This window comes from Camelus dromedarius, chromosome 12 (assembly GCF_036321535.1).
Source record: "Camelus dromedarius isolate mCamDro1 chromosome 12, mCamDro1.pat, whole genome shotgun sequence".
In the NCBI taxonomy this organism is placed as follows: Eukaryota; Metazoa; Chordata; class Mammalia; order Artiodactyla; family Camelidae; genus Camelus; species Camelus dromedarius.
Genome location: NC_087447.1, coordinates 12,689,116 through 12,709,293, shown reverse-complemented (window position 1 = coordinate 12,709,293; position 20,178 = coordinate 12,689,116). Strand labels below are relative to the sequence as shown.

Genomic DNA, 20,178 nt, shown 5'->3' with positions numbered 1-20,178 from the left:
ATTGCCATTTAAATCATTTTTTTCAAATAGAGCCATGGAGTGGGACTTGCAAGTGGAATGATGGCAGGGCCCCCGATCCCAAGGTCAAGAATCTAAGAAGACATATTGTCATTTTTTTTTAAATGAAGTGTAGTTGATTTACAATACTGTGTTAATTTCTGTTGTGCACCATAGGGATTCAGTCATATATATATATGTTACTTTTCAGATTCTTTTCCATCATAGTTTATTACAAGATTTTGAATATTTCCCTGTGCTATACAGTAGGACTTTGTTTTATCTGTTTTATACATAGTAGTTAGTATCTTCTAACCCCAAACTCCTAATTTATCTCCTCACTCTCCTTCCCTTCCCCATAACTGCAAGTTTGTTTTCTATATGTCTATGAGTCTGTCTCTGTTTTGTAAATAAGTTCATTTGCCTCATTTTTTAAGATTCCACATGTAAGTTGTATCATATGGTATTTGTCTTTCTCTGACTTACTTCATTTAATATGATAATCTCTAGGTCCATCCTTGTTGTTTTGAATGACATTATTTCATTCTTTTTTAATGGCTGAGTAGTATTCTATTGTACATACATATACCACATTTTCTTTATCCAGTCACCTGTCAATGGACATTTAGTTTGCTTCTATGTCTTGACTTGGCCCTTGTAAATAATGCTGCTATGAACACTGGGGTGCAAATATACCTTTGAATTTGAATTTTCTCCGGATATATGCCCAGGGATGGGATTGCTGGATCATACTGTAAGTCTATTTTTAGTTTTTTAAGAAATCTCCATACTGTTTTCCATAGTGGCTGCACCAATCTACATTCCCACCAACAGTGTCCACAGTCTCTCCAACATTTATCATTTGCGGACACTGTAATGATGGCCATTCTGACAGATGTGAGGTGATACCTTATTATAGTTTTGTTTTGCATTTCTCTGATAATTAAAGATATTGAGCATCTTTTCACAGGCCTATTAGCCATCTGTATGTCTTCATTGCAGAAATGTCTGTTTAGGCCTTCTGCCCATTTTCTGATTGGGTTGTTTGTTTTATTGTTGTTGTATGAGCTGTTTTTACATTCTGGAAGTTAGCCCTTGTCAGTCACATTCTTTGCAAATATTGTCTTTTCTTTTTGCTTATGGTTTTTTTTTGCTGTGCAAAAGCTTATAAGTTTAATTAGGTCCCACTGGTTTATTTTCGCTTTTATTTCCATTGCCAGAGCTAACGTGAAGATTCTCCTCTGAACACATTCATCATAAGATCATGGTGGGTCAGAACCAGCTTCTAATACCTGCTTGATTATTGCCAAGGGAGACAGGAATACTCAGAATGTGTGCTCTGGGGGTTTTATTGTAAAAATATTTGAAAATCAGTACCATGGCAAAAGGCAATTATTCAGCAGTGTCTTTATCCTCTTGGGACTCACAGATAATCCAGAGCTTCAAGCCATTTTCTTTGGTGTATTCCTGGTAATCTATTTAGCTAGTGTCGTGGGTAATCTTGGTTTGATTGTGCTAATACAAGTCAGTCCTCAGCTTCACACACCCATGTATTTTTTTCTCAGCCACCTGGCTTTTGTTGATTTTTCTTTTACATCCTCTGTTACCCCCAACACCTTGGTGAATTTCCTACGTGATGTTAAAAGCATAACATTTTATGCATGCGCCCTTCAGGTGTGCTGCTTCATCACATTTTCAGTTTGTGAGCAGTATTTGCTCTCAGTCATTGCATATGATAGGTATGCGGCCATCTGCAGCCCTTTACTCTACGTCATTCTCATGCCTAAAAAACTCTGTAACCGAATCATCGCTAGCATGTATGTTTATGGGTTCAGTGTGGGTCTCGTACAGACAGTGGCGACATTCCAGTTGTCTTTTTGTGGCTCCAATATGGTCAACCACTTCTACTGTGATGACGTGCCCTTGGTTGCGCTGGCCTGTTCTGACATTCAGGTCAAAGAGCTGATGTTGTTAGTCATCGCTGGGTTCAATACGCTGTGCTCTCTACTGGTCGTGATCATTTCCTATGTCTTCATCCTCCTTGCCATCCTGAGGATCCATTCTGCTGAAGGAAGTCAGAAAGCCTTTCCACCTGTGCTTCCCATCTGACCTCCATCACCATATTTTATGGGACAATCATTTTTATGTACCTACTGCCCAAGTCAAGCCATTCTCTGAACACAGATAAGTTTGCCTTGGTGTTTTATGTGGTGGTGATTCCCATGTTAAACCCATTGATCTATAGCTTGAGGAATCAGGAAGTAAAAAGTGCACTGAAAAGAATTACAGGGAAGTTGTGTTTGGCTGTCAAGTAACTGAAAAATCATTGGACAGGAAGGCATCAGAAGACTTGGAATTGTGGCTCATTTAGAGTCACCATGCTGATAAATGAACCAACTTCCTCACTTCCAGGGCTCAGATCCATTCAGAATATGTCTCACCCACTGTTTCATTCTTAGTGATTTCCACATGAAACACATTTTGTAAATTATGATTTACTGAATTATAAAAGGGGAGAGAAAAAAAGAGAGAGAGACAGAGAGAGATCTTAATCCTGTTTGACCACAACACCCTCTTCCTCATTAAAGAAGCAGTATTGGAAAAGAGAGGCTTTATCTGAATTCCGTGTCATCTATTGAGAAATCTGCGTTGTACTGAAATGGTAAATCAACATCTGGTATCTTATGTTTCAAGCGTGCTGCACAGATAGTCTTGAAAGCATGTTGAAGCTTAAGAGCAAGGATATTTGGTTTTAACACTCTAGACAATCTTCCTAGCACTCCGCTTCCTGCAACTCAGCTACAAGGGCAGCCTGACATTGAACACTCGGTGACACTTATGCTGTGTCAGTTTAGTCCATTGGAGCCATTTCACACCATTTTAAATCATTGCCTGTTCTGTGTAAGTGTGTGATTAGGAACGTGGATCTTCATTCACACAGTTTGGCTAGCAATTTTAGCTTTTCCAAGTAATAGCTGTTATCTTGGGTAAATTAGTTCACAGTTCTGTTTTTTAGTTTTTTCATCAGCAAAAGGATGTAATAATTCCCTTTGTCTTGGACTAATTGTGAAGGTTCAATAAGCTTACAAATATAAAAGGCATCACACAACTCCTAGCAAAGGACAAGCACTTCATATATGTTGACTCACACCTAATGAGCAATGTTAATTATTTATAGCATTGTTATTACATCAACTTTTTTATTACATCAACATTACTCTTTTATTTGGTTTCAGGTAGTAGTCTTTTTTTTTTTCTTTCCAGAAATAGTTGCCAACATTATATGCTTTATTTTAGAATCAACAAAATGAAAATATAAAAGCTAACAAGTTATTTTATCGTAATCTTTAAAGCAATTTAACTCTTTTTAATTTCTTTTTGTGTGGGTTTATAAACATATTTTTAATGTATTTTTATTGACATATAGTCAGTTTACAATGTTGTGTCAATTTCTGGTGTGCAGCACAATGCTTCAGTCATACATGAGCATACACATATTTGTTTTCATTTTCTTTTTCACCGTAAGTTACTACAAGATATTGTATATAGTTCCCTGTGTTATACAGTATAAACTTGTTGTTTATCTATTTACAAACATATTTTAAACTGAATTTTGAATCCTTCATTTCTGCTATTAAAATAAGCATATTTTTTCTTGAAAAAAAATTAAGCTGCTTTTGTTACATTTAGTAAAAATTGCATTAATAAATTATGCATTTATTTAGTTTCAAACTTTTCAAAGTAAAAATAAAGCTACCGTCTATTGAATGTCTTTCTGTGTGTCTGGAGCTGAATGAAATGCTTTAAATAGACAGTCTCAGTTAATTTTTATAACAACCTACTGAGATAGATATTTTAAAAATAAAGAGATCCAAAACAGTTTATGTAATTTATTAATAAACATGTAGCTAAAAACTAGAAAAAAACCCACAAGATTTGAGTTTAATTTTGTTAAATCTTAGTTTTAACAAAATAAGTGAAGAGATGATGAAGGTGGAGAAACTCTGCCCCAAACGTGGTCACTTTTTCCCTTTACTTTCTTCTCCAGCGTCCAGTACGACATGAAAGGCCCGTTTGTTGTGCCAGATTCAGGCTCACATATCTTTCAAATTGTTTTCTAATTAAAAGATTAATTTAAACCTAGTTTTTGGATGACATCTTGTGAGTCACCCTTTTTTCCCTAGCTTTTAAAATTGTGTAAAGACGTGTAAACTTCGATTCAATTAGTGTTTAAGCATTGCTGTTATAAATATTATGAAGGAAAAAGATAAAATGAAAGTCCAGAAAAGTGGTGTTCGTCAGTGAGGCATTAAGATTCTATAGGTCTGAACTCCTTTGCCTGTAAGAGAGACTGGCTATGCTGCGCCTGTGGGCCCCGTACGTGATATGTGAGAGGATGTGTGTGGACATCTGTCTATACAAATATACACTCACAAGACACAGTGTGGTAAATAGAAGCACCATGCTTCTCTGTCAAACCTGCTTTAAAAAGTTGAGAATTCATTCAGTTCACAAGATTTGAAAAGCACCTCATGGCAGCATAAATGAGTTATTTACAAATTAATCTCAGAAGAAGAAATAATCCCCTTGTACTGCAAACCTCAAACAGCATTTTATATAGCGACTGTAACTGTCAGCATCTCCTTCTAAAATGGTAAAATAATAAGATAATACTAAATCACTAATTTAACTATTTTTTATGAAATGTTAAAATAATTAAAGCATGTCAAATCACTAATATTTTCCTATCATGATCCTACAAGGGTGATTGAATAAATGACATTATAAACAAAGGTTATTTCTATTTGAACAAATATGCAAATGTATCAGTTATTTATTTTAAAACACAGTTTCTTATAAACCATGTTATTTCACTTATATTTTAAAAAATCCAATAATGACATTTTTAAGTCCAGATACTCTATAATACTCATAGTGGTTAAGAAAACAAAATTCAGAAAGACTTTCATTTGCATTTAGAATTTTCATATTACTAATTATGTGACCTTACACAATTTATGAAAAGTTGAGGCCCAGAGGTGAAATCTTACCCAACTCTGAGATTTGTTTTATTGCAACAAGTAACACTACGTGATTAAGTGCCCGGCAGGTAGTAGAAACCTAATCAGGCTTTTCCTTCTTACTTAAAGACGCAAATTTTTGAGAGCTCGATGAATTATTTTTTAATTATATATAACAAACACTTATATGGCAAACAATTACATAGTACTTATTATCACAGGGTATTGCTATAAGTGTTTTATAAATATTAATATGTTTAGTCTTTAAAACCAAACAGTGAGTTGGGTCTTATTTATTTTCCAAACATGGAAAGATAGTCACACAGAGTTCAGGTTCCTGGCCCAAAGCTGCACAGTCAAAAAAGGAAGAAGATAGAATTCAAGTTTAGGCAGTCTTGGTTGCAGAGTCCTGAGTTCTAACAAAAACACAGTGATGTCCTTGCTTCGGATACATGTATGTGTATTTGAGACCATGTCTGTGTTTCTATTCGAACATAATTTCACTGATCTCTAAAGGCTATGGTGGCCTGAACAGGACTCAGAATCAAACTGACTTTCCAGAATTGACCAGGGACCTGGTAGAACATATCAAAGCCACATTTCCAGTTGATTGGGAAAGAATTATAAGAAATGTCAGAAAGAGAAAGCTTGATTCATTTACCTTCTTGTGTTTAATAAACTATTATTACTATTATTTTCTTAAATTTAACATCTTTACAGTTTCACAACCTTTCTCCAAGGCTTTCTTGGAGGCATCTTTCACGTCTTTGTTTCTGAGGCTGTAGATTAGGGGGTTCAGCATGGGGATCACCACCGTGTAGAATACGGATGCCATTTTGTCTGTGTCCAGGGAGTGGTTGGATTTGGGCTGTAGGTACATGAAGATCAGTGTGCCGTAAAAGAGAGTGACAGCCACCATGTGGGAGCCACAGGTAGAAATGGCCTTGTGTCGCCCCTGGGTAGAGTGAATCTTCAGGATGGCGGCAGTGATAAAGATGTAGGAGGTGAGGACAATGGAAGAGGAGCAGATCATATCAAAACCAGCAAAGGCAAAGATCAGAACTTCCTTCATGTGTGTGTCTGAGCAGGACAGAGCCAAGAGAGGGAGGTCATCACAGTAGAAATGGTTAATAACACTGGGGCCACAGTAAGTTAGGCGGAAGGTGATAATGGTATGGAAGAGGGCAACTAGAAAGCTGTATACATATGGAACCGCCACTAGTTGAATGCAGACCCTCTTTGACATCAATGTGGAGTAATGCAGGGGTCTACAGATGGCTACATAGCGATCATAGGCCATGGAGGCTAAAAGGAAACACTCTGTGATCATGAAGGTGAGAAAACAGCACAGTTGTATTGCACAAGCGTGGAAAGAAATCGTGTTGTGTTCCGCAACAAAATTCACCATCATCTTCGGCGTGATAGCAGAGGAGTAACAAAGGTCAACAAAGGCCAAGTGACTGAGGAAGTAGTACATGGGTGTGTGGAGCCGAGCATCCATCCTGATCAAGGAAACCAGTCCAAGGTTGCCCAGCACAGTGACCAGGTAGATGACTAAAAACACCACAAAGCATGGGGCCTGAAGCTCTGGCCAGTCTGTAATTCCGTTGAGAATGAATTCAGTAACATGAGTGACATTAACTTCAGCCATTGATTCTGATGAAGGCTGCAGATTTTACTATAAGATGAAGAACAAGAATGATATTTTTTATGGCCTGTGTCAGTGCTGGGGGAGGTGCTCACTAGCATCTTCTAGCCTTGAATTGTGTTACTTTGTGGACAAAAAGGACACCTTAGCTCTCCAACGACATGCCATTCTTGCCCCAGGGAAAGAGTTCTTTGCTCTCAGAATACACCTCTTAAGCATTATTTTGTTTTGTGATTTTAGAAACGATGGGAGAATGTTGGTTAAACTTAAATATTATCTGAAAGAAAGCACCTGAGACAGCTACCAGTAATATTTCAGTGGTTTTGGTGCCCCTAAATATTCTATGCACATATAAATATGGCAGCACAGCACAAAAATACATAATTTATAAATAAAAGCAAATTTATATTCCCGTTTTTCATTTTTGTGCACATTCCAACAGTTTTAAAAATTGTCAAAGCGATCTGTGACTGACTCACTTTCCTGCGTCCCTTCCCTGACTTACAGAGTAAGGACTGGATGCTGTAGAAGCTAAAAGGAAATTAACCAGAACTGTGGGAAAGCATCCAATTTTATCTGCATAAAAATTAAGGAGACATGTTTTTCTTTCCAATTCAAAATTAACCACACTTTGAAGTTTGTTGCCCAAAGAGTTACCATTAAGTACTTTATTAGATAACTTATTCTAAACTACATGTAGATAAACCCCTTTCGCCATAAATATGTGTCAATATTTATGAAGGGCTTGCGACACCCAAAGTCTTATTCTAGTAGGTTTCGCTTTTAGCAACGTATCCTAAAGAACAGCCAGTTGTAATCAAACTTCTCTGGAAACATATACAGGTGGGTACAGTTCTTGATGAACACTTCTGAAAAATTGCAATTATTTTTATTTCTGCCAACTCTGAAAAACAAAAGGACTAATCTCATTAAGCCCAACGTTAGTCTATTTGAAATTTATTTTTGCCCCTGGCTTTATTTTCCCACCAAGTGGAACCATAAAATATTAACAAAGAAAGGAGCCTTGGAAGATCATCACATCGAACTCCTTCATATTTTAATTTTATTTATTGCTGCTATAAGTATTTATCTGTTGCTGCTGAGGACTGCCCTTATCAGATATTCTAATTTGCGCAAAACATGAATTGACTTACGATAGTCTTTTACTGAGAGTATGATGAAATTCTATCCCATCATCCCTGATTAACAATTGAAAAAAACCCAGGTTTAGAGCTATGGTCCCAGAGATCACATGGTATAGTATGGGGGTGATCAGATTTGTCTGACTGCAAAGCCCATATTCCTAAACATCAAACTATGCTGCCCAGTGTATCTGCCAGCAACCATCCTGGCAGATACATCCATTTGTCTGTAGTATGAACCTAACGTTTCAAGCTTAGAGAAGACAAACATAAAATCTGTAGTTTCTTAAAGATTGCTAAGCTTTCCATGTGCTTTGCCAAGGTAAAATTGCAGAAGCCTGAGCTTCTAAAATGTTATTATGTCATGCTGTCCCTCCTGGTAAATGACTGTTTCACTCAAGAACACTCTCAATTAAGGGTTCTCTACAGGGCTTGAACATACTCAACGTGTTCTCACAGTCTTTTATATCAATTCCAGCTGTGATGACATGGTTTGACTGCTAGTTGAGAATAATGAAAAGGCTACCATACAATGGAAAAGTTAAGCAGACCACCCCTTGCTGAAAAATGGGGTCAGAGGAAGAGGTTGATTTATAATCTATCATAAAATTTTACTAAAATAACAAAGGCCACCTGTGCATTAGTTTCTTTTGTTTTCTATTTTATGTAACTTCAGGTTTGTGGTGGGTGCAACATACATGTCAAATCAGCTCAGTGAGAAAATAAATGCATCAATGAGAACATTAACTATGGTAGTGTGAAGGAAAAGCTGGGCTGGTGTAACAAGAGAACTCACAGGTCTAGGACTGTGAAGGAGAGGCTGGGCTGGGCTAACAAGATAACTCACAAGTCTAAGTATCGGAATACTGATCTGAGTTCTGCTGGACTAACTTGTAAATCTAAGTTAATTAGTGTTGGTTTGCTGTTTATGTTTTTTTGCTAGCCAGCTGGGTTTTCAAAGATACATATCTGGCTTTGGAATGTTGGTTTGCTGCCTCCCCGCCTCCACTTTTGTGATAATAATGCTGCTAAAGCTGTTCCATGCCTATTGGCCGAATACCCCAAGCTTGTACTTTACCCTATAAAACCTCATGCGCACGTCTTGGAGGTGCTCAGAGCTTTGGAGCAGAAACCCCTCTGAGCCCGCCGGCGTAATACATCTGAGCACTCCAACCCTCCGAGTGGTGCTTATTTCTTGACTGGCCTGTCGTTTCCGTAACAGTAGGTACTTACTATTAAGGGGAATATTTACGCAGCAAATTAATGGTACAAAAATGAAGTTTATATATAATGGAGCTGCATGTTAAGCTGGAGTTTGGATTCCAAATTTAAAAAACTTAAAAATTACATGGAAATAAAGTTACCTATGAAAACCTTTAAAATGCTTAAAGAGTGCAGCATTTATGATTTTGCACCTAATCTACAATTTTCTAGATTATTTTATTAATTCCTCTGTTTTTTAAAAGTAATGTTTCTTCGTAGGCTCCAGTTAGTTTCTGAGATTGCTCTGAAGCAGTTACCACACAAAGCCTCACCATTTATTCAGACATTCCCACACTCTATCAATTTTGAGGGAAATCCTTAAAGCATTGACACATTTGACCGCAAAATATTTTTAATGAGCAACGTGTTTCTTGCTTCATTGCATCTTTCCCTACGTGAGTTTTGCCTCAAATTTTACTGCACGTTGAAACCTATGAAGTTGTTAACATCCCAATATCCAGGCACCCCTCTACCAATTTATTCAGAACATCTGGGAAACATTGAGGCATCAGCATTTTTAAAGCTCCCCAGTGGTTCTAATGGATAGCCATGTTTGAGAATCAGTAGTCGAAAGAACAAATTCAATGATTGTGTGAACGAAAAATACTGCAAACCATATCAGTAAACAGAGAATGCTGAAGCCATCAAGTCATCAGCAGCTGCCGCCACCCCCCAGTGAAGACAAGTCTGCAGCCTGGTCTCTGCAGCCACTCACAATAGTGCACTCTGAGGGGACTCAGAATAAGAAAGGACAGGATGCTGGCCCTAGGTGGCTAGGTGCTTGTCAAAGGAATGAATTCACTGAGCCCAAATATTTGCTTCCTCCCATACACAGAAAAGTGCTAAATTCTTTAACTTGAGATGCCTGGTTTTCTTTAGTTAACAAGCAATCTTTTAATGTTCCAACTACTTGGTCTTTGCTGTAAAGCTCCTATATATCCTAGCCCCTCCCCTACCTCTTCAGAGCAGTCCCTCAGTGATCTGAGAGGCTGTCATCCCGGGCTGCATCCTCAGAATTGTCCACCGAATAAAACATAACTCAACTTTTAGGTTGTGCATTTATTTCAGTCCACAGTTTGAATGGCAGGAGTAACTCACACATACTTCCAAAGTTACTTGTTTCTCTTGGTTTTGTTTGCCCAAGCTATGACTGAATGAGTCCATCATGCCAGTCAAATTCAACTTAGAATATGCCTATTTTTTTTCATATGAAAAGACTCACCAAGGATTAGGAGGACAAGAGCAGTTTTAAGAAGATTAATTTTCAGTACCTCCGCTTCCAAGTCTGTCTGTGAAAACGATTGCCTGAGAGCACCTATGGTTTTGGTCCTTTTTTATCTTGCCTTTTCAAAGTCCAGCCTTCTCCCAGCTTACAAATGAAAATATTTCTCACTCATCTGAAATCTTATATGATTCCTTTCTCCAAAGTATAAAACTATTCAGAGTTCTAAACAGTTTAGGCATTTAGTTAATTCCTTTCAGCAAAACACTCCTATCTAATTAATAAGACAAATTTCAAACAAAAGTTAAATTTATGTTTAATGATTAATCATAAAAATTGGAAGTTTATAGGCTATTGTAATCAGTTTATACTAAAATAATTTTAATTTTAATGCAAACAAATATTTTACTGTTATAATACATAGAATCTATAGTAACTTATGGTTACAAGAATAAAATCCCAATCAGTGTGTGTGTGTGTGTGTGTGTGTGTGTGAGTTTATCTGAATTTTAAAGAAGTAAATTAAGAAAAAAGGTAAAATAACCAAAGAAATAGTTTCAGTAGTAAAAATAAACTACTTTTACACAGAAATGGCTTGCACAATTGTGTTTAATTATAAGAAAGAAGAAAAATGGTCATTGAGAAACTCCCTCTGCTCTATTAATCAAGAAATTTCCTGATTTGCTTACCACCTAGTGATACCATGTCCTGCCTGGTGCTCTACCAGGGTCTCCAGTGGCTTTTCCAAGCCAAGCATCCTTCATTCTCCAGCTACACGGAGCTTGATCTCTGTACCAGAGCCTGCAGAGGCATTGTTTACCACCAGTGCACCGCCGATGTGCAGCCCTGGCGACTTCTTCAGCCATCAGACGCTCCCTCCGTGTATCCCAAAACACATGCAAATAACATGACATGGCATGGGAAGAGGCTGGGATGCACTGGTTTGAGTCTGATTGTTTAGAGTGCAATTTGAGGGCAAATACCTATTCTGAGAAGCAATATTAGAGAAATGAAATACCAATTTCTATTTTACATTAAAAATAACAGTGAGCATCCGTTCTTTATTTAAGAAGAAATTTTTTACCTTATGTTTGGTGTTTCCAAAGACCAAAAATGGACTCAGAAAGCGTTGTTACCTACACCTAAGTATACAGCCATTCTTGGTGACCCACTCCCATGGGACAACTTTAGACAGGAAATCTCACCTACTCTCGTATTTCTAATCCATCAACCTAGAAGAGGAGCTGTTCTCTTCTGTGGGTACCACTGCAGGAGGGAAGGTAATTCTATTTGGTTAACTCAATATAAGTTCATTTAATGTATCTGTGTCTGTGTGTGTGTAAAAGAGAGAGATAAAGACAGAGTGAAGGGAGGAAGAGATTAGAAGATTGGTGCAGTATTTTAAGTACAACCACATATCCTTTACAAAGAACTGCAAAGGAGAGGACATGAAAGTAAGAAATGCAATCAGGATGTTAGAGGCATTATCTCTAAAAGCAGACTGGCTCAATTAAATGCCACAGCTCACCAAGGGGAGATGTCTTTACCGGGAAGCCAGCTTGTGGCTGGAGGGTTGGCGATTCACTCCATGTACAAACTCCGTATGACTCACTGCTTAGCCAGATCCTGGCTCCCAGAGAGCTCATTCTGAAGTTCTTCGGGTGATTTATTAGTTCCTAGATCCCTCTGAGTCTAAACTTGAACCTCTAGAGATACCTGAATGTGGTAATATTCCCTTCCCTGTTTTTCTGGAAGTAAGATGAGCTGGACAAATTATATTGGGGATTAAAAAATTACCTGTATTCTTGAAGGAACTATACTTCAAGTATACCAGTCAATCTCCAGTAAAGTTAAAGAAGGCTATACTACAGGCATAAAAAAAAAAAAAAAAAAGAACAGTAAACTTTGGTTCATTTGAATAAGAATATCAAGTTATGTGAAAGAATAAAACCAGCATTTAAATTTTGGATAACTGAACTCATGAGAATGTGGACAACATCCACATTTGTTTTTTTTTTAAGTCTCAATTTCCTCAACTGTAAAATCAAGTCAAAATGATACATCTCTTATGTTTTTGTGAATGTTAGATGAATTATTGTATGCAAATATCCCAGCAAACTCTATGATAAGTAGTTAGTATTCAAAAGATATTTGCTTAAAAAGTAAGACAAATCAGAATAATAAATAAAATGAAGATACTCCAAGAACTTACTTGAAAAACAGAACTACTTCTACCACAGTGTCAGAGTCTCTCTTGGTGAATCTACACTATAAGGGAAATGTATTATTATTAATGGTGAAATCCAGCTTTTTCCACAATTTTCAAACTAGAAAACCATTTTCCAACCAATTTCAGAATGTGTGTGTGTGTAAAACAGCTCAGAGCAGTAGCCAAAATTCTTTTTTTTTTTTTTAAGTGGGGCAGGGGAGGTAATTAGGGTTATTCATTTATTTTTTTTTTTTTAATGGAAGTACTGGGGCTCGAACCTGGGACTTCATGCATACTAAGCATATGCTCTACTACTGAGCTATACCCACCCCCTCTAGTAGCCCAAATTCTTGAAGAAATCATGCAGTTGTTCCGATTTCCTGTACACGTTTGTTCTTTCCATCCAGCTTTTCCCTACGCCACTGAAGCCAGTCCTTTCTAGCCTGACTCTCACATTATTAATAAATACAGTAAACATTTTTCCAGTCTTAGTTGAGTCTCTTTGAAATTTGAAAATGTGTACATTATCTACTTCCTGTCATTGATACCACAATTTCCTTGTCTTGTTTCTTTTTTTAATTGTATGAAGAACACTTAACGTGAGATCTCTGCTGCTAAGTTTTGAAGTACACAGTACAGTAGTATTAACTAGATAGAGTGTTGCACACCAGGTTCTAGAGCTACTTGTCTTATAAACTGACACTTTCTTTCCATTAAACAACTCTTATTCACCCCTCCTCCCAGTCCCTGGCAACCGCCATCTGACTCTGTTTCTATGACCGACTATTTCAGATACATCACAGAAGTAGAATAACGCACCATGTGTCCTTCTAGGACTGGCCTATATTACCCATCATAATATCCCCCAGGCTCATCCGTGGTTTCACATGTGGCAGGATTTCCTTCTTTTTTAAGCCCGAGTGATGTTTCACTCTACGTACCCACCACATTTTCTTTATCCATTCATCCAATGATGGACATTTAGGTTGTTTTTATGTGTTGGCTATGGTGACTAGTACTGCAATGAACATGGGAGTAAGATATCTAGTCTAGATCCTGATTTCAATGATTTTATATATATATGTATACATATAATGATATATTGATTATATATGTATCATCTAAAAGTGGGACTGCTGAATCATATGGAAGTTCTATTTTTAATTTTTTGAGGACCCTCTACACTGCTTTCTTAGTGACTATACCATCACTTCTCCTAAGTTTCCTCCTGCCACAAAACTTGGTACACTGTTTCTTCTCTCTTAGATAATGTCCCTACCTCCCATCCCTTTTGTCAACTCTTATTAGAGAATTCAAACTGAGCATCATTTTCTAAGGGATGTTTTGCTGAAACCTGAACTTCCTGGGGTTCTGTTATATTTTCTCATCACTGTGTACCTCTACCTGAAAGGAATGACCACAGCTTATGATTAAATGCCCTTTTGTCTAACTGTTTATTTAAGTCTCTCTCACAATAGACTGTCAGCTCTGTGAGACAGGGTCTGTGTCTGTTTTGCAGACTACTGAATCCCTGACTACTAACACGGTTCCTTATTGAAAAAAACAAAAACAAAACAAAACAAAAAACTTGTCAAATAAGTAAACTCATATATAATTGAATACATAAGCACTCTGAAAAGTAAGTTATAAGCATATGGAAAGACAACTTACCACCAGATGTCAAGATTGTGTTCTAACCCTTGCTTTCAATTTTTCAAGTTCCCACCACTCATTATTTGCATCACCCTCAATTGAAACATTTGAGATCAGCTAGTTTAATGTGGTCATTTAAACAGATGAGCAAAGTAAGGCTCCTCAACCTTATGTAATTATCTCTCTCCATTTCCAGCTAGGAGTGAATAAAAGAACATCACCATCTTTAATAACCTTAGGGGGAGGGTATAGCTCAGTGGTAGAATGCTTGTTTAGCATGCACAAGGTTGTGGGTTCAATCCCCAGTACCTCCATTAAAAATAAATAAATAAACCTAATTACCACCCCCCAAAAAAGAGCATAGTAACATTACTAACATTAATATCCACAAACACTTACATAGGGTCATTTATATTGTGGCAGGCACTCTTGCAAGCAGTCTGTGTGTTAGTACACGTAATGCTCAGAAGAATTCTGTTATAAATACTATCAGTATTTCTGTTTACAAGGGAAGCACTGAAGTACAGAGAGGACAGAGAGGTCGGGCACCTTGGTCAAAGTCACACACCAAGTCAGTGGAAGAGCATGCTTGTGACAGACTCCAGAGACATAACCTTCATTTACCCTTCTCCACCCTGCTCTGCTCCAAAGCACAGTCATACCCACCGTATCTCCCACACATGCCCGGTAGCCAGATCCGGGTGGATGCAGCCAATAGAAAGGGATCTATCTGGTCTGGCACTAAAAGCTAAGCCGTAGCATTCTGTTACAGAATATCAATGATTTCCCAAAACGTGAATATGAGAAAAGTTTACGTGGTAAAGGTGGTGAAGTGAGGCAAGGCAGGATCCCTCTGTAATAACGGCAGAGCACAGGCAAAACCAGTAACGCTGCCTAAACCATAAAACCGTCAGACACCCTGCCCATCCGGCCAACACAAGGGACTGCTGCTTCTCTACCACGTAAAGCTTTCGCCTTCCTCCAATATATCCACTTTCTAAACAGGAACCATTAACGTACCAACTCATTTGACATCATCCAATTGAAAGTGTAACCGTGCCTTCTTGAACCCTGTTATAAACAACCTCTTAGGTTGAAATCTCTTAGAAAGCCCGGTCCCTAAGACTTCTTACTGAGATGCCCCTGTTTGCCGTGGTGTGTGAGCTCCCTAGCTGAAGCAAGCAACAGCAACACAACTGTGGCTGCAGGTTCCTGGTGGCCTGTGCCTGGAGAATATCACTTGACGAAATGGTGTAAAGTCTGAGATTTACTTCAAAATATCTTTGGGGGTTAATAGATTGGGTAAGAGGACTGGATGAAACCTATCTGACCATGAGTGGACACGCTGAGGCCAGCAGCTTTTCTGGTGGTGGGGTGGGGATTATTCTATCAAATCTTCGAATGTTGTACATGTTTGAAAATTTCCATAATAAAGAGTTGATTATATAATAATTAGTTTCTTTAGTATAAAGATTAAAATTTGTTAAAATTTATAAGTAGCATCATTTTGGGGTTTGAAATATTAGCACGTCTCTGTTAAAAGTATTATCATAGAGGCCAAAAAATGTTTACTCAGGAAAAATAAGAAATGCATATTTACGTACATATATGTATGTATATACCTTCAAAATATTTTCTAAATAAGTAAGAAACTGTCCTTTAAAATTAATACCTCTGAATCTGACTAAGGAAGAGCTTAGAACTAAGATTTAGAAACAGGGTTTAATATATGTCAACAAAGAGAAGAAGATTTAGCTTTTAAAGCAGAGGGCACTGGTCTTAATTCCAAAAGACATAATGAATTCGGTTCTTAGTTAAAAGGGAACTAGCAATCCTTTAATAAGCATTCTGAATTAAAAAGACCTTTGAAATCTGAAGCCTTATCTAACCAAACCGATTTCCAGAAACTAGTTCTTACCCACCTCTAAGGCTTATCAGGGATGAAGCATAGATTTTTGAAAGAAAGAAGTAAAAATATGTTTTACAAATAATGTGATCAGCACACCCCAAGGAAATCAATCAGAATAATTAAAACTTCCCCCATATGACACCCCATTATAATAGAAATGTAGAAAAAACAATGGAGGAAAACTTATTTACAACAGTGTGAGACCTATTATTTGTATGTGTATTGAACTAAGATATACATTAAAAATAATCAGATAAAAAGACACTAAAGGAATGGAATTTTTGGCTTAGAAATGATACTATAATACATTGCTGCTTTCCTTTTAGATTTTATTCAAATTAGCTCAGTGTTTACTAAAATAACAAAATAATAACCTTCATTGTCACCCTATATAAATTACTGAAGTTAAAGTTATGACTCTGCTGGAGTCTGTGCCCTCAGGTAGCTCACAGCTGAGTGAGAGGAGAGACATATGGAACACGCAGATCACAACATAGTGTGAAAAACGTAACTGACACAAGGAGGTCACAGAGGATACTGAGAAATGGTCGAACAGCCCTCCTTCCACTTGGGGGTCAGGTAGAGAGAAGATTGAGGTAAACTGGGAAAAAAAAATCTCTACCACAAAGTTATCTTTTGAGCTTGTCGTGAGAAGATGAGAAGGAAATGAGACATTTACGCAGAATGGAAAAGCTGTGGGAAAGCGTTTCACTGACACAGAAAGCACAAACACAGCAGGAAGAGTCACAGTCAGGGAAGGAGAGACTGTGTGGCAGGTTGTGGAGGGGGGAGCAGGGGAGTCAGGGAGACAGTCAAGGCCCTGGACGCAGAGTGTTGCCTTTCACGTTAATGAGTTTGGACTGAATCCTATAGGAGACAGAAACAATGGGAATGTCTTATCTACAAGATTGATACAGTCAGATACTTTTCAAAGAGCTCCCTTAAACAAGATAGTGGCTTAACACTGTGGAATGACATGCAGTGAATTTGAAAGAGACTGATACACAGATAAATTAATAAAAAAATGAAATTCAGAATGAAAAATTACATGTTATATGATATGCATGTATCTTAAAAATAAGAGAATGCAGAGATGCACTTACATAGTTTACTATTCCCTGGGTTAGGTTGCTGGCTTGATAAGAGATTCATAGTTAAAGTGAAATTCTCCTTGAGGAGTGAAAAATAATTTATTTGGTTGAGATATGTAACATAATGTAATGATAAATGCATATTTATATATGTGTTTATGTATGTATGTATCTACCTACCTACTTACAGCAATATTCAAACTATTACTACAAATAAGAGAAGTATCCAAGATTTTTATTATACATACTAAAAGGGACACTATAATAACACATTCTTGAGAATTTTAGGGTTAGATTAATTTTGAACTATATATCCATTCTGCAGCTCCACCTTGAATCTTGATTCCAGCTAACATATTCATCAGTTGTGACTTGAGGCAAATTATTTAAATTCTCTGGGCTTCTCTTATCTGAAATGGGGGAACATTTTTCAACATTATAGTGTTTGCGAGGAATCGTGGTGTGCTGTATGGAGAACTTTTTGATGCCTGGCCTGGAACTTAATAAACACCTAATGAACTTCAGTCACTGTTGTCACGATTGTCATCATGATCATTCTTCTCCTAATCATCACAGAATCATCAGGTTGCAGTTTGCAAAGTAATGTAATATCTTTTAAAGGTTTTCTCCTCAAACTTGCCATGCACTGTAAGTAGTATTTTTATTTCTTAATTGAGGCTCAGGGTTTATGACCTTCCCAAGTGCACATGGGGACAGAGTAGACAAGCCTGAGTGCAAACCCAGATCCTGCTCCAAATCTTCTTCTCTTCCCACTGCTTTCTTGTCACCCAGAGGAAAGAGATTCAAGGCTGAGGAAACTGCCGCCCTTGAGGAATCAGATGATTATTTCAACACATTCAAACTACACGGCATGGTCATTAATCTGAAGTTGAAACTTCATGTTTGTTGAGATTGGTTTCTGTTAATATGTCCCATAAAAAAGCTGAGAAATGCATTGTAATAAGCCCCCTTGAAACTGATTAGCAAGTAAATCCACTTTTAGCAACTCACAGTAGGGAATTCTATTGGCAATGAAGAATTTTTTAATAAGACCCAGAGAGACTTTCATCATTAACACGTAAGCAATGACTGACTTCAATTCCTCTTTACTTAATAATCAGCAATTATTTAATTAAAGTCAACAAGAGGAGAATTACAATTGCTACCAAAAAAATGGCATTTTTCTTAATTTTCCCACATATTCTGAACTTTTGCAGCCTGACCAGAGATGGAAACGCTAACTTAATTTTTTTCATATTATACAGCACGAGCAAACAATAGGCACTTGCGAATTTCTAAATTCTGTGGAGAGACACTGCATATTGACCAATTCCCCCAAATTTGGAAATTTAATCACATATTAAAACTTTTCAAATTCGATGTCAAGCTACTACTTTTTTCACAATTAAGGTTTTTGACATATGTTATAGGCGGAATGCCCTGCTAGAATGCATGAAAGGATAGTGGTGGGTTTAATCCTTCCCTGAATGAAGAAATCCAAAAAGGTCTGAAAGGCAAAGGTCTACTCAGATGGAAATAAGATTGCAATAGCAAATGTGAAATACATCTACAGGCAGTATGAGACAGCATATACCACGTGTGCACAGTTTGGATGGAGGTGATGGTCTGTGAGCTGCAATAAGTGGGCAAAGGGTTGGTTTCTGCATACTTTCGGAATATAAATTATAATCTGAACTGTGATAAAGTGTTTATTACTCTGGTTTGATCATTTTCTAATGAAACGAGCAGGACATAAAAAATCTTACCACAATCAAAACATTATATTAAAAGATATCAAATTCAGTCACTCCATGAAAAATGAATAAAATAAACTTGCTGGAAGGAATAAGTCAAATTTGCAGCTTAAAAGCCTCAGGGAAATAACTGCATATGTGTGTGTGTTTCAATAAAAACTAAAAGAATGTGAATGAAGTTACATGCAGAAGACCCTTCATGCGGAGCCATACACTCCTTTGCCATTAAGTAAGAAAGACTGAAACTAGGTACGTTAGGAATTAAGTGCCAAAAATTGGGTGAAGAAAATAAAATGCTTAATGTAAACTGATTTAGGAATTAAAAAGAAAAAAGAACTAAATAGAAGTCCCTTTTTAGACACTTGATCTGTAGTTCCTGACACAAACTGGGGATTTAATATATTATTGTTGAGCAAAAATGAATCTCTCAGAAAGTTTTTTGGCAATTTGACTCCCACCTATGCCAAGCTCGTTATTTTTTTAAAAGGATGATTCTTCTTTTGCTAATATGTGCTTAATTATCGCTAAAATATAAATCTTACCAATGATTAATATGTAGTTTACTAATGATGAAATATACATAAAAGAGAAAACACCATTTTTAGAGAATAAGCTTGGAAAAGTAAAACCTGCATGGATAATTGTTACTGTTCCTGCAGAAAAATATGGACATGCTTACAGCTCTGCAAGAAATTGAGCTATGTCCCCCCAAAATTTAGATGTCAAGGCGATGAGGAGGAGCCAGCAAAGAACCTGCGAAGGAACGTGCAGGAGGAAAACCAGGAGAGGAGGGAATTCGAGTGGAGAAGGTTAACCAAGGAGTGGTGAGCTATGGCAAATACCACTGTTAGGCTGAATAACACGACCTCAGTAAGGGGACTTTCCACTGAATAATGGGGGGAAAAGGCTTACTGGAACGATCTTGAGAAATGTCGGAGGACCTGATTTGGAGGCAACATGGAAACACACACAACTCTGCTAGGAACAGTGCTGGAAAAGAAGATAATTTAGCAATAGGCAAAGTATTTTAAAACAGACACATTATTTTATTCATTCTATTTTTTAATATTTTATCCTAAAAATATTGGATCATTCTAAACCAATTTTGACTAAGAGAATTTATCATAGCATTATTATTTTCCAAATTAGAAAAAAATAACAAGATTTTAATATAGTAAATTAGAGACATGCTTTGGGAAGAATGTCGAATGTTATGTATCCCAGGATACCATCCGCCCTTCATATTTGTGGGTCCTGAATGTGTGATTC

At 37.1% G+C, this 20,178-nt stretch overlaps 2 protein-coding genes across 2 annotated transcripts; one reads left to right on the top strand and one right to left on the bottom strand.

Moving 5' to 3' along the window:
• Positions 1–1,375: 1,375 nt before the first annotated feature.
• LOC105090070 (olfactory receptor 5AL1) lies at positions 1,376–2,312 on the top strand. Its single transcript, XM_031459344.2, is given in 3 exon segments — positions 1,376–1,400; positions 1,403–2,083; positions 2,086–2,312. Coding segments are annotated over 3 exon segments (933 nt in total).
• Positions 2,313–5,709: 3,397 nt separating this feature from the next.
• LOC105090038 (olfactory receptor 8U3) lies at positions 5,710–6,669 on the bottom strand. Its single transcript, XM_010981228.3, has one exon. It carries the CDS (start codon positions 6,667–6,669, stop codon positions 5,710–5,712), a length of 960 nt encoding a protein of 319 aa, XP_010979530.3.
• Between the last annotated feature and the right edge of the window lie 13,509 nt (positions 6,670–20,178).

Excerpts from the sequence above, each read along its gene's own strand:
- LOC105090038 (XM_010981228.3), bottom strand. The coding sequence starts at position 6,669 with ATGGCTGAAGTTAATGTCACTCATGTTACTGAATTCATTCTCAACGGA.